Genomic DNA, 15,081 nt, shown 5'->3' with positions numbered 1-15,081 from the left:
AGTAATTAAGTTAATAAAACAGGTTAATTGTTTCTTTTTAACGGATGGAAGATTTTTAGAGACATTTTCAAAGGCTATTTTGTCTCATAATGTCAACAAATATATTGTGAATTAGTTTTCAATTAGCATGATTATTGTGAAAATCCTTTTGTCGAAGATACTCACATAAAACAGGTCCTCCTTCTCTCCTGGGAGGGGACCTGTGAAGGTTGAAACTTGAGGCTGCTTCTCTCCACACCTCACCCTCAGCCACTCCAGAAGGCTTTAAGCCTGGAGGAAACAGGAGAAAGGGGCTGGTTAGGGAACAGCAGCATATCCTAAATCTGGGTGCAGGCCTAAGCTCCCAGGTGGGAATCAGGGGAAGAGTTTATGTATGTTCCCATTTTTTCCCCCACAAGTTTAAGATGTCCAATGTCTGCAATTACTTATACCTAAAACATCTTCCGAGACTTCCTCTGATTGGGAGCATTTTGCTGTTACTGTTACTTGTTTTTTAGGAAATACTAATCAGCCTGCTTTTCAAATTTAATACCAATACTTTTAACATTATTGCTTAAGTTCTATATCATGAACTGGCACTGTCATTAATTTGGGGGAATTTTTCTATTTGGTGGCTTCCCAATCCCTTATGATTATACAGTGGAAGTGAGAAATAGATTTAAGGGACGAGATCTGATAGAGTGCCTGATGAACTATGGACTGAGGTTCGTGACACTGTACAGGAGACAGGGATCAAGACCATCCCCATGGAAAAGAAATGCAAAAAAGCAAAGTGGCTGTCTGGGGAGCCCTTACAAATATCTGTGAAAAGAAGAGAAGCGAAAAGCAAAGGAGAAAAGGAAAGATATAAGCATCTGAATGCAGAGTTCCAAAGAATAGCAAGAAGAGATAAGAACGCCTTCTTCAGCGATCAATGCAAAGAAATAGAGAAAAACAACAGAATGGGAAAGACTAGAGATCTCTTCAAGAAAATTAGAGATACCAAAGGAACATTTCATCCAAAGATGGGCACAATAAAGGACAGAAATGGTATGGACCTAACAGAAGCAGAAGATATTAAGAAGAGATGGCAAGAATACACAGAAGAACTGTACAAAAAAGATCTTCATGACCCAGATAATCATGATGGTGTGATCACTCACCTAGAGCCAGATATCCTGGAATGTGAAGTTAAGTGGGCCTTAGAAAGCATCACTACGAACAAAGCTAGCAGAGGTGATGGAATTCCAGTTGAGCTATTTCAAATCCTGAAAGATAATGCTGTGAAAGTGCTGCATTCAATATGCCAGCAAATTTGGAAAACTCAGCAGTGGCCACAGAACTGGAAAAGGTCAGTTTTCATTCCAATCCCAAAGAAAGGCAATACCAAAGAATGCTCAAACTACCGCACAATTGCACTCATCTCACACGCTAGTAAAGTAATGCTCAAAATTCTCCAAGCCAGGCTTCAGCAATACGTGAACCGTGAACTTCCAGATGTTCAAGCTGGTTTTAGAAAAGGCAGAGGAACCAGAGACCAAATTGCCAACATCTGCTGGATCATCGAAAAAGCAAGAGAGTTCCAGAAAAACATCTATTTCTGCTTTATTGACTATGCCAAAGCCTTTGACTGTGTGGATCACAATAAACTGTGGAAAATTCTGAAAGGGATGGGAATACCAGACCACCTGACCTGCCTCTTGAGAAATTTGTATGCAGGTCAGGAAGCAACAGTTAGAACTGGACATGGAACAACAGACTGGTTCCAAATAGGAAAAGGAGTACGTCAAGGCTGTATATTGTCACCCTGCTTATTTAACCTCTAAGCAGAGTACATCATGAGAAATGCTGGGCTGGAAGAAGCACAAGCTGGAATCAAGATTGCCGGGAGAAATATCAATAACCTCAGATATGCAGATGACACCACCCTTATGGCAGAAAGTGAAGAAGAACTAAAAAGCCTCTTGATGAAGGTGAAAGAGGAGAGTGAAAAAGTTGGCTTAAAACTCAATATTCAGAAAACGAAGATCATGGCATCTGGTCCCATCACTTTATGGGAAATAGATGGGGAAACAGTGGAAACAGTGTCAGACTTTATTTTTTGGGGCTCCAAAATCACTGCAGATGATGACTGCAGCCATGAAATTACAAGACGCTTACTCCTTGGAAGAAAAGTTATGACTAACCTAGATAGCATATTGAAAAGCAGAGACATTACTTTGCCAACAAAGGTCCGTCTAGTCAAGGCTATGGTTTTTCCAGTGGTCATGTATGGATGTGAGAGTTGGACTGTGAAGAAAGCTGAGTGCCGAAGAATTGATGCTTTTGAACTGTGGTGCTGGAGAAGACTCTTGAGAGTCCCTTGGACTGCAAGGAGATCCAACCAGTCCATTCTGAAGGAGATCAGCCCTGGGATTTCTTTGGAAGGAATGATGCTAAAGCTGAAACTCCAGTACTTTGGCCACCTCATGCGAAGAGTTGACTCATTGGAAAAGACTCTGATGCTGGGAGGGATTGGAGGCAGGAGGAGAAGGGGATGACAGAGGATGAGATGGCTGGATGGCATCACTGATTCGATGGACTTGAGTCTGAGTGAACTTCGGGAGTTGGTGATGGACAGGGAGGCCTGGCATGGTGCAATTCATGGGGTCACAAAGAGTTGGACACAACTGAGCGACTGAACTGAACTGGTGGGTCAGACAGTATAGAATCTGCCTGTAGTGCGGGAGACCTTGGGTTTCATCTCTGGGTTGGGAAGATCCCCTGGAGGAAGAAATGGCAACCCACTCCAGTATTCTTGCCTGGAATAGCCCATGGATGGAGGAGCCTGGCAGGCTACAGACCATGGGGTATCAAAGAGGCTGACACAACTGAGAGGCTTCACTTTCTTTCTTTCTGGTGGATCAAATGGTAGAGAATCTGTCTGCAATGTGGGAGACCTGGGTTCAATCCCTGGGTCAGGAAGATCCCCTGGAGAAGGGAATGGCTACCCACTCCAGTATTCTTGCCTGGAGAATTCCAGGGACTTAGAAAAGCCTGGCAGGTTGCAGTCCATGGAGTAGCAAAGAGTTGAACACAACTGAGTGACTAACACTTTCTATTTGTAATAAACTTTGATTGAACATAAGACTGATAATGTATACACACACACACACTTATATATATACGCATGCAGGCATGCTAAGTCACTTCAGTCATGTCCGACTCTGGGCGACTCCATAGACGGCAGCCCACCAGGCTCCCCTGTCCCTGGGATTCTCCAGGTAAGAATACTGGAGTGGGTTGCCATTTCCTTCTCATATATATATATATATGACATACACACAGACATACACACTGGGTTGGCTGAAAAGTTCATTCGATACAACCAGGAATGCTTTCCCCCCTGTTCTTCATCTAGATAATCCTGCTCTATTATAATCTTTCTAACTCCTGGAATTCTGGTCAAAATTGAATTAAAACAACAATGACTAAAGGATAGTTAACAGATGCTACAATTCCACTTCACTCCAAACAGAATGAAATTCCTTTCATGCCTTTATTTTGAGGCACAGAATAGATTTCGTTTTTAGTCATTTTATGGTTTTTTTTTTAATTTTAATTTTATTTCATTTTTAAACTTTACAATATTGTATTAGTTTTGCCAAATATCGAAATGAATCCGCCACAGGTATACATGTGTTCCCCATCCTGAACCCTCCTCCCTCCTCCCTCCCCATACCCTCCCTCTGGGTCGTCCCAGTGCACCAGCCCCAAGCATCCAGTATCGTGCATCGAACCTGGACTGGCAACTCGTTTCATACATGTTATTATACATGTTTCAATGCCATTCTCCCAAATCTTCCCACCCTCTCCCTCTCCAACAGAGTCCATAAGACTGTTCTATACATCAGTGTCTCTTTTGCTGTCTCGTACACAGGGTTATTGTTACCAACTTTCTAAATTCCATATATATGCGTTAGTGTACTGTATTGGTGTTTTTCTTTCTGGCTTACTTCACTCTGTATAATAGGCTCCAGTTTCATCCACTTCATTAAAACTGTTTTACAGTGACGGATAACATTTGGGTGAGGACCTGGTAAGCTGGGATGGTTGTTGTTCAGTCGCTAAGTCGTGTCCAACTCTGCAACCCATATCAAAATAAGACATCTAGATGGTAAGGAAAACTTGGCAAAAACACACAAAGAAACTGTGAAAGGGAAAAGATCCTCAGCCAACCGCCTTCCTGAATCACAGTGGCCATTCCTCCTGCTCCTCCTCCCTCCTCTCCTTTGCTTTCTGTGCCCTTATCTCTCTCTCTCCTTCTCTCTCTCTCTCTCTCTCACACACACACACACATCCTGTTCTCCTAAGGTAAAAAGCACTCTGTGCTCTCTGCCTGTCTGTCTCTCTCTCTCTCTCTCACACACACACCCTAAGGTAAAAATCACTCTCTGTGCTCTCCGTAAATGCCTCAGGTTCTACACTTCATTGCTGTGACAGTCCGCCTCCCTGAGGTGCCTGTGCAGACCAGCTATTTCCTTGTCAAGAAGCTCTTAGCTCACTCCCACCTGGTTTGGAAGAATCCAGGGGGCCGTTCTCCATCTCGCAGCCCTGTCTCTCTCCACTGCCTTCTCTCCCCAGTCTTGGCTGCAGTGGCCTGGCAGGCGGGCTGGTGAGGGATGAAGCAGACAAAGGTCCACTTGTAACCTCCTTCCAGCACCTCCTCTTTTCTCCTTTTGCCCAAACTCACCCAGTGAGTTTGAGCATTTAAGGAGATTCCTCTGCCAAGAAGACCAAAGGAAAGAAGAAAAACGGTATGTACTTTTTTCCTTAAAAATCATTTTAGGTTGTTGTTTCTGCTGCAAACTACTGCTATAGAATAGGGCAGAAGTGTTTTTGTGTCTGAGTCAGAAGAGAAAGGGAGATGGAGAAAGCCTCAGAGGAGGTGATGAGAAAAATGATACTTCCCAGGTTAGAGGGAAAGAATCAGATGAAAAGAGAAGAGAAAATGTACATTTCTTAACAGGAAAGGCATTTAATTGGGGGCTTTAAAGGAGGCAGCTCCCTCACTGGTCCTTATGAAAGCCTTATTAAAGCCCCCATCTACTCTGAATCTGGCCCCACAATTACTCAGGACTATGTGAGACTGATGGAAGTATTATAAGCTCCTTTTCCAGGCACTAGCTGTATCTCTTTATTCCTACTTTACATGAAGTATAAAGACAGTGAGAAAGCAATGTTTTGTTTTGTTTTTGCTTTTGAAAATCCTGATTCCTAAAATAAGAAACTGGTATAAATATGTGAGACAAAGAGGGAATTCACGAAATTTATCCTCGGCACCCCCAGGATGGAATACAACACACTGTCTATACTGCTACAATAAAGGGAACCCTTTCTTCCTTTGGGACTTATGAAAATTCCTCTTTAAAGGTCCTTCACTTAGTTACACAAGCTGTGAAAAGCTCTCTCAAATGCTGCAGTGGTAATGATTTCAGGGAAATAATGAGAATGATGCAAGCCTGCATATTCATAGCATCCTCTAAGACGTTCGAAGGCAGATCACCTTCGGGGCGGAGGTAGACTGGTTTTCAACTGATGAGGGTCTCTTGGAGCTGACTGTGTCTGTTTTAAAGATGCTTGGAAGGCTTATTCACCTTGTAATACCACTTCTGTTCCTTTAACCTACACTTTGAGAAGTTTCAATTCAGTGCTCAGTCATTCCAATATAAATCTCTTCTGGTACAGTTAATAAGAAAGAGAGGGAATTGTAAAAAAAAAAAACAAAAAAAAAACATTGATTTTCATCGGCCAGGAAAGATGAATGGAAAACATCATGGACTGGACGGCAGTTTTCATCTCTTCCAACTATAATTTTGATATTTTAAATGTCAAGCTCTGGGTTGGAATTTTCATTGCTTTTGCAGCCTTCACTTCTTTCTGGCCATGTTACAAAAGGAATCAGAAAAAGGGCTGCCCTTTCTAATTCATCAATTCTGCTTCATTCCATGCTATTAATGCCAGTTTCTAGAACAGACATCAGCTGTCTGCAGGAGCATTGCTCCCTGAAGGTCTGAACGCTTTCACGACATAACCCTGCAAGTTTTGGCCATTAAATGAGATAATTTTTCTTTTTCAGTTTCCCCTTAAGTCCAACCATTCAAAAGCTTGCTGGTGCCAAATACCCTTACACAACCAACATTTGCAATCCCCTCCATATATGACAGTGGCAGTGATTTATTGTTTAACTGGAAACATCTTGCCTACAGCCGTTTATCCTCTGCATTGATCTTTTGAAAATAAGGCCACTATTGAGGGAGTTTGAGGGAGAATGGATGTATGTACATGTGTGGCTGAGTCCTTCACTGTTCACCTGAAACCATCACCACATTGTTAATTGGATATACCCCAATACAAAATAAAAAGCTCAAAAAAATTTATCCAGGGTTATGATTAATCTTACTCCTTGGAAGGAAAGTTATGACTAACCTAGATAGCATATTGAAAAGCAGAGACATTACTTTGCCAACAAAGGTCCGTCTAGTCAAGGCTATGGTTTTTCCTGTGGTCATGTATGGATGTGAGAGTTGGACTGTGAAGAACGCTGAACACTGAAGAATTGATGCTTTTGAACTGTGGTGCTGGAGAAGACTCTTGAGAGTCCCTTGGACTGCAAGGAGATCCAACCAGTCCATTCTGAAGGAGATCAGCCCTGGGATTTCTTTGGAAGGAATGATGCTAAAGCTGAAACTCCAGTACTTTGGCCACCTCATGTGAAGAGTTGACTCATTGGAAAAGACTGTGATGCTGGGAGGGATTGGGGGCAGGAGGAGAAGGGGACGACAGAGGATGAGATGGCTGGATAGCATCACTGACTCGATGGACTTGAGTCTCAGTGAACTTCGGGAGTTGGTGTTGGACAGGGAGGCCTGGCGTGCTGCAATTCATGGGGTCGCAAAGAGTCGGACACGACTGAGCGACTGATCTGATCTGATCTGATCTGATGATTAATCAGACATTTATCAGGTGATCTATATTTTTTTAGGTTTTTCATCTGAATTGTATTTGTTAATATCAATTATTAAACACATAAAATGAGATACAATATAATTTTATTGTAAAAAATAATGCCGCTATCCTGCTGGGATAGGAATGATATCTTACAACATTAGAAACAATGTTAGTTACATAAAATTGAATCCAAAAAAACCAGTCGGTAACTATCTAAAGATCTCTTGTTATTTCCTCAGATGTTCAGTTTTTAGCTTTATTTGCTGTTGTAATTTGCATGCATTCCAGGAGGAATTTAAAGGGGAGGTCCTTCAACAGAACGAGGGGAAAAAAGAGAGCAATTTGCTTCAAACTGGTCAAAATAATTTCACTCTTGTTGGCACTTGAAAATATATGGTCTTGATGGATTTCTAAGGATGAAGGTCAGTGTCTTTTAAAGAAAAAACAAACCAATGTATCATGGGGACATACTGGTTCAGACATTTCCCCACTTGCAGAATAGTAGTTAAAGCTATTTATCTGTACTTAAGTAAAGGAAAAGAGAAGACTTCAGTTCAAACAGGTAATTTATAAACTGTTTAAAAAAAAAAAAAAGCTTCAAGCAAGTACTTGCCAGGTGTGGAACTTTCCACCCTAGTATGTGACTAAGGCAGACAGAAACGCCATTCTGTGCTCTGGCCTGGACACAGCCAGAGAGGCCCACGGTGTGGCAACGTACCCACTGCCTTCTCTAGCAATTTGCTTGTTCCTTCTTTCAGCGGATGCTGTGTGAGCCCATCCTGTGAGCCTGGCCTGGAAGCAGGCCTCTGAGAGGTGAGGGAGGAGGAAAAGGTGCACGCCCTGCCTTCATGGAACTGGCATCGCCTCCTCCAGTCCCCACACAGAGGCTGGCCCAGGCCTCCGTCCCTCATCTCTTCTCGTCCCAGTCTGTACTCACTGCCCTGAAGTCCTACCACGACAAAGACAAAGCAATAAATATCCCCATGACCCTCAAGTTCATACCTCCAGATTTGCATTCAGCTGTCTACTCAACATCTTCACTTCACATCTGATGGGCATCTCAGATTAACTTGTCCAGAAATTTACTCTTAAATCCCCCTCAGCTCAATAAATGTCAGTACCATTCAGGTCAGAAACCTAATAGGCATCCTGGAGTCTTTCTCTCTCACCTCATCTCTTCCATCAACTTCTTTCTCCAACATACTTCCCACCAAGAACATAAACGTTAGCTTCCCAGTGTCCCTGGCCATCTCCATTTCTCCTTCTCAACACTCTTGCCACTGCATGGGAGGCTCAAGAGGGAGTGGATATATGTGTATGTATAGCTGATTCATTTTGTTGTACAGCAGAATCTAACACAACATTGTAAAGCAACTTTATCATAATTAAAAAAAAAAATAGAAGTCCTAAGTGAGGTTAACAACTGTCCTCTCCACATTGAAACTCTAGTTGATTTTTATTCTATCTGTGCTTTTCTGTATTTTCCATGCCTTACACTATTGTTATTGCTAAGTCACTTCAGTCGTGTCTGACTCTGTGTGACCCCATAGATGCCAGCCCACCAGGCTTCCTCGTCCCTGGGATTCTCCAGGCAAGAACACTGGTGTGGGTTGCCATTTCCTTCTCCAATGCATGAAAGTGAAAAGTGAAAGTAAAGTGGCTCAGTCGTGTCCAACCCTCAGCGACCCCATGGACTGCAGCCTTCTAAGCTCCTCCATCCATGGGATTTTCCAGGCAAGAGTACTGGAGTGGGGTGCCATTGCCTTCTCCAGGTATTACTATTTTTTTAGAAAAATAATTTTTCTTAAAAAAATCTAATGGCTCTCATTAGAACCATCTAATAGAAAGAAAGCATAAGATGTTAACAGTCATGAAATTAGCTCAAGAACAAACTACACTTATATGTGGGAAATATAAGAAAGGCAATAGGAGCCCAAGTTGGCTAAATGAATGAGTTTGTTCAAAAGCCACAAGATATAGACAAAATTAAACTAGATTACCAAAAATAAGAACATGATTACATAGTAAAAAACTAGGAAGATCAAAGCTCAAAAAGATATGAAAAATGCCAATGACCTAAAGTAACAGAAAAATTCAAACACATTAAGGCAAAAAGATTAAAAAGAGATTACAGCTCTCCTCCCAACTCCTCCCCTTACTCCCAATCTTTTGAAAGACAGGAATCAGGGGAGGGAGGTTACAGAAAAGGCAGCTGCTGTTTGCTGTTGAATCTTCTCATAAATGTACATGTACATAGAAATATATATATTTTTAAGTCAGGTATGAATTAGTAATCCAGAACAAATGCTAGTTTTGACAAAAATCAAGCAAATGAACAAAAACCAGAAATTGGGATATACATTTTAAAGTCAGACTATTTAGAAAAAGTTAAATACAATGAATTAATTTAAATTAAAACAATAGTACCTGATGACATGCAAATTTAAGGATGTGGCAGGTCACTAACCTCTTCCAGTTATAAAGCTCTCTGCAACTAGCTATTGAGTTTAGCAATCTGAGGGACTCATCCTTCTCTGGCTGTAAGCATCTAGAGATGAGGATATATTATTTATTCTTTCACTAACGTGACAGGCACTGTTAAGGGTGCTTGGGGTGGATACATATCAGAAAAAAGCCTGCCTTCCTGGAGCTTCCATTCAATTGGGGGGGAGACACAATAAGAATATTTTATAATAATTTAGGTTTATAAATGTCATGGAAAATTAAAGCAAGAAAGGCAGATTAAGAATCTGTGAAGGAAGATAGAATTTTATTTCAAAAAATTTTTATTGTTGTTGAAATACAGTATAGTTGATTTACAATGTTGTGTTAGTCACTCAGTTACATATTCTTTTTCAGATTCTTTTTTATTATAAGTTATTACAAGATATTTAGTATACTTCCCTGGGCTATAGAGCAGGACTTTGTTATTTATTTTGTATGTTGTTGTCATTTAGTTGCTAAGTTGTGTCCAACTCTTTTGTGACCTCATCGACTGTAACTCACCAGGCTCCTCTGTCCATGGGATTCTCCAGGCAAGAATACTGGAGTGGGTTGCCATGCCCTCCTCCAGGGGATCTTCCCTACGCAGGGATGGAACCCCATCTCTTATGTGTCCTGCATTGGCAGGTAGGTTCTTTACCATTAGCACCACCTGGGAAGCCCTTGTGACCTTAGAAATAACACCAAAACCACATTCCATTTTAAAAAACTGAGAAATTATACTTCATTAATTTAAAACTTTTCCTTCTTTTAAAATCTTAAAACATTTGCTTATTTTAAATAAGAAGGTGAAAAGGAAAGTCATAGGTGAAGTAAATGTTTGGAAATGTTTGGAAAGTATATATCTAATAAAGAACTTGTGTTCAGAATATACAAAGAACCCTCACAACTCAAGAACACAATCCAACTTTTTTAAATGAGAAAAGATTTGGACAGGTCAACAAAGAAGATACACAGATGAAGAAAACATATGAAAGAGGTTTAATACCATTAATCATTAAGGAAATGCTACATAAAACCACAAGACACCTATCAGAATGTACAAATTAAAAATACTGACCATATCAAGTGTTGGAGAGGACGTAGCAAACTGGAACCCTTGCAGACTGCTGGTGGGAATTTTAAATGGTACAACCACTTTGGAAAAACAATTTAGTAATTCCTTAAAAAGTAAAACATACACCTACCAGTTATTCTACTCACAGGTATATGCTCAAGAGTAATGACAGCTATCCCCTGGAGAGGAAAATCTCAAGGACAGAGGAGCCTGGTGGGCTACAGTCCATGGGGTAGCAACGTCAGACACGACTGAGCACGCACACACATGCACACAATGAAAGCTATGATCTTGCAAAGCCTTGTACACAAGTGTTCATAACAGCTTTGCAACAGCCTGAAACTAAAAAAAACTCAAATACCCATCAATAGACGGATGGATAACAATTTATAGCATACATAATGCAGTAATTCTCAGCAATAAAAAGGAGTCAGCTATTGATACAGGCAATGGACAGATATATATCTCTCAAAGTAAGTATGCTGAGTGATAAAAGCCAGATAAAAAAAGAGTGCATATTTTATGACTCCATTTATATGAAACTGGAGAAAATGCACCTTAATCTCGGGGGAGAAAACAGGTCAGTGGTTGTCTGGATGGGAGTGGGGGCAGGGAGGACTGAGACAGGTGGATGACAAGAGGGCAGGAGGAGACTTAGGGCTGACGGGTCCCCTCACTATCCTGACTATAGTGATGGTATAATGGGGACATACATGTGCCCGAACTTACCAAACTGCATCCTCTAATATCTGTCCTTTAGTATATGTCAATTTTACCTCAATAAAGCTCTTTAAAAAAAACTTTGCATAGTAGAGTTCTGTCTTAGACTTTATTATGTCTTTTAAAGTTTAATGACTGTGGTGATTCCTAGCATATATTAAATGCTCAACTAACAAGAGACTTAATTATCCTTCTTTGAAGAGTAATCTGAAAAAAATGTCAGGAAATGTAACTCTTTTTTTTAAACATCAATTACCTTATGGGGATAAAGAAGGCCTGAATCAGAAGTAACTGAGAACTAAAACACCTCACAGAATTACATTGAAAAAAATACAACTTATGTTACAATTTGCAAAGTGTAAGGTATTATTATTGGAAGGTATTATTCTGTCTATACTAGACTGTGATGTAATACAACACTGTAGTGCCTTGTTCTCTCAAATCTGAAAAAAACATACAGTGAAATAGATCTCATTTTTTTGTCTTTCCTTTCACTAGTATTTGGAGGTAAGAATTAAATTGAATATTTATAATTCTAAGAAAATATATAAGCAAAGCCAAAAATGACTAATTCAAATCAGAATATGAAATAAAATCTAAAACTCTTTCAGAGTATGAAAGAGTATTTTCAGTTTCTAAACTCATAAAAGAATCTGCCTGCAATGCAGGAGACCTGGGTTCGATTCCTGAGTTGGGAAGATCCCCTGGAGAAGGAAATGGTAATCCACTCCAGTATTCTTGCCTGGAAAATCCCATGGACAGAGGAGCCTGGGGGGCTACAGTCCATGGGGTCGCAAGAGTTGGACATGACTTAGCAACTAAACCACCTAAACCACCAAACTCATAAAAAGCAGTGAGTGTCCTTCCTCAGATGATGTGAGTAGATCTGTATCTACTAAAGAAATTGAATCAGTAATTAATAACCTCCCAAAACAGCAATCACCAAGGCCAGATGGGCTCCGTGGTGAACTCTACTAAACATTTCAGATACTTCAGCACCTGCCTACAAGATGAAATCTGAATGACTGTGGTGTCTGATTCTGGCTCCCACTATCTTGCTAGTCTTCCTTTACTGCAAACGCCTCTACTCTCTTCTCGTTTAATATGGAGGCCAGATAAGCCAAATTCAATAGATCATGAACATTCCATGTTGTTGTTCAGTCGCCCAGTCCTGACTCTGTGAGACCCCATGGAGTGCAGCACACCAGGCCTCCCTGTCCCTCACCATCTCCTGAAGTTTGCTTAAGTTCATGTCCATTGCATTGGTGATGCCATCCAAACATCTCATCCTCTGTTGCCTCCTTCTCCTTTTGCCTTCAGTCTTTCCCAGCATCAGGGTCTTTTCCAATGAGTCATCTGTTCACATCAGATGACCAAAATACTGGAGCTTCAGCTTCAGCATTGGTCCTTCCAATGAATATTCAGGGTTGATTTCGCTTAAAAGTGACTGGTTTGATCACCTTGCTGTCCAGGGGATTTTTAGGAGTCTTCTCCAGCACCACAGTTCAAAGGCATCAATTCTTTGGCACTCTGCCTTCTTTTGGAATATTCCATACAAATACTATATTTGAAGTATTATCTCCTAAAAGAGGAATTTAAACTTGCTTGGTATGACCACAAGAGTTCAAATTAGAACCGATGGGTGGAAGCCACAGAAAAATATTTTCCAGGAAGGGAAACATTAGAACGATATCAGTGGAATATGTGGATTTAGTCAACAATTGAGTTCCCCATCACGGTAGGTGTCTAAAAACAGGCTAAAGGTCTCTTATGGGGAATTCAAGCCTCTGCTTTCAACTGAGGCTCAGATGTAACCCATGTGGGAGAAGTGTTCACAAATTACAAAAATTATGCAGAAAAAAATCAGTCCCCTAAATAAGTCCGAAACTTTTAAAAACTTAACTGTAAATATATCTATAGAATATAATCTGTCAGTGTCAGGATGAGTGGGCTTTTTGTTTCTGTCAGGGTGGGGTCCGGGTTATTTGACAATGTTGTTAGGATATGCAAAGTCAAGAATCACTGTACACAACAATGATATCTGCTTTAGAAATTTACTTCAGTTTTATCATCTTAAAAGCAGTTTTCCCCTACTGAATATACTGGTAAAAAAGTGAGTTTGGGGGACTTCCCTGGCGGTCCAGCAGGTAAGACTCAAGGGGCGTGGGTTCAATCCCTGGTCAAGGAACTAAGATTTCGTATGCCTCATGGTCAAAAATAAAAAACAACAAGAACATCCATGCCTGTGATGATAGTTACACAAGTCTGTAAATATTCCAAAAATCATTGAATTGTGCAAGTAAAGCAGGTGAATTGTATGGTATGAAAATTACAGCTCAACAAAAAAAATTTTTTTAATGAACTTGAGTACTTGAAAATGCAAGTGGCTCTTCCCACTTTCTCCTTCTCCCTCCCTCACACAACTCTTATTCAATATTTCTTTGTAGAGCTCAGGAATGTCAGTTTAGAGAAATATAATAAGTGATTTTTATTGTAGATAGTCATAAAACTTTGAGAAAGACATTGAAATAAAGTAGAAAAAAAATCAATTCCTACTCTTTCAATTTAAGAGTTAATGAGGACGCTGCAGAATTTTATGTTCCGATGAACTCCATCCTTTTAAAAAACCTACGAAACAAACAAACACTGACACATTTTGGATTTTCTTTTATCTCAGAGCCAAGAGCCAAAATGAAATTTACAGTACTTGCTCTCGCCGTTGGACTAACTTTGCTGCTAGGAGTCCAAGCCATGCCTGCAAACCGCCTCTCCTGCTACAGAAAAATACTAAAAGATCGCAACTGTCACAGCCTTCCAGAAGGAGTAGCTGACCTGACAAAGATTGATGTCAATGTCCAGGATCACTTCTGGGATGGGAAGGGATGTGAGATGGTCTGTTACTGCAACTTCAGCGAACTGCTCTGCTGCCCAAAGTAAGGAAATGCAGTCACAAAACGTATGGTTGTAAAATGCATGCATAACAACTTTCTTAAGACACCTTCACAAGGAGTTTGCTGAAACTTGTCACCCTTTTCAATAAAATCCTATTCAGATCTCAGCTATTTTTTAGGATGATCAACATTATGTACTCAACTGAATGTTTTCATTTAAGAGACAGAGTTTGGCAGATTTTAGTTAAGCTAAATGAAAGACAAATTAAGAACACTCCAGTCTATTAAAAGGTTTTGGATAAAAGATCCCAGTGAACACATCAAGTAACAGGATGGAAAAGTTTGGTTAATAGTGAGAGAAAAACTTTCTAGTTCTATATATGAGTTAACGAGAAATTAACTGAAGTTTCTACCAACTTGGAAAGTAGATGTATTTTAAGTATAATACAAAGGTAGATAAATCAATAAAGATTTTTAGCTCTTGATTTTAATGTAATCTTTTCCTGGTTATTGGGGAATCTCAAATACTGTGATCTTGCCTATTTCATTTGAAATTAGTTTTTCCAAATTACTTTCAACATATGTCATCATTGTTTTTCATTTTTCTAAGAAATCTGTGAGACAGAAAGGACAGATAAAACCGCTTTATCAGGGAAAGGTGCAGAGAGGTAAAATGACCAGCACCAACCACATAACTAGCTAATATCAGCTCTGACACTAGAACCCAGGACTCCTGATTTGGACCAGGTAATTTTCCTACCAAACCAGTTGGTTCTTAGGTGTTGTTCCCAAGGCAGCAGCTCCAGTATTAGCTGAGTTCTTGTTAAAAATGTAATTCAAACTTGGACCCCAGACCAAACCAGCTGGATCAGAAACAATGGAGAGGAAGCAAAGCAATTATGATTTAAACCCTTTGAGTAATTCTGATTCATCATAAAATGT

The 15,081-nt window shown here is 40.2% G+C and overlaps 1 protein-coding gene and 1 long non-coding RNA gene across 5 annotated transcripts in view; one reads left to right on the top strand and one right to left on the bottom strand.

Moving 5' to 3' along the window:
- LOC132345912 (uncharacterized) overlaps positions 1 to 15,081 on the bottom strand; it is an 89,423-nt gene that overhangs the window by 64,258 nt on the left and 10,084 nt on the right. The window contains exon 3 of the long non-coding RNA XR_009495495.1: positions 166 to 270. This is a non-coding gene — a long non-coding RNA (uncharacterized lncRNA). The remainder of the gene's footprint in view (positions 1 to 165; positions 271 to 15,081) is intronic.
- SCRG1 (stimulator of chondrogenesis 1) overlaps positions 1 to 15,081 on the top strand; it is a 107,570-nt gene that overhangs the window by 90,473 nt on the left and 2,016 nt on the right. For 2 of the 4 annotated variants that reach the window (XM_024995702.2, XM_024995701.2), the window contains one exon: positions 13,926 to 14,181. In XM_024995702.2, the coding sequence (XP_024851470.1) occupies positions 13,940 to 14,181 (242 nt within the window). In that variant the 5' untranslated portion in view covers positions 13,926 to 13,939. Of the gene's footprint in view, positions 1 to 4,695; positions 4,776 to 10,004; positions 10,099 to 13,925; positions 14,182 to 15,081 lie in introns of those variants that run through there. The other 2 variants (NM_001100370.1, XM_059889076.1) reach the window with 2 other exon arrangements.

Source organism: Bos taurus, chromosome 8 (assembly GCF_002263795.3).
Source record: "Bos taurus isolate L1 Dominette 01449 registration number 42190680 breed Hereford chromosome 8, ARS-UCD2.0, whole genome shotgun sequence".
Classification (NCBI taxonomy): Eukaryota; Metazoa; Chordata; class Mammalia; order Artiodactyla; family Bovidae; genus Bos; species Bos taurus.
The sequence above is the reverse complement of the archived record's forward strand: the minus strand, read 5'-3'. Positions and strand labels throughout refer to the sequence as shown.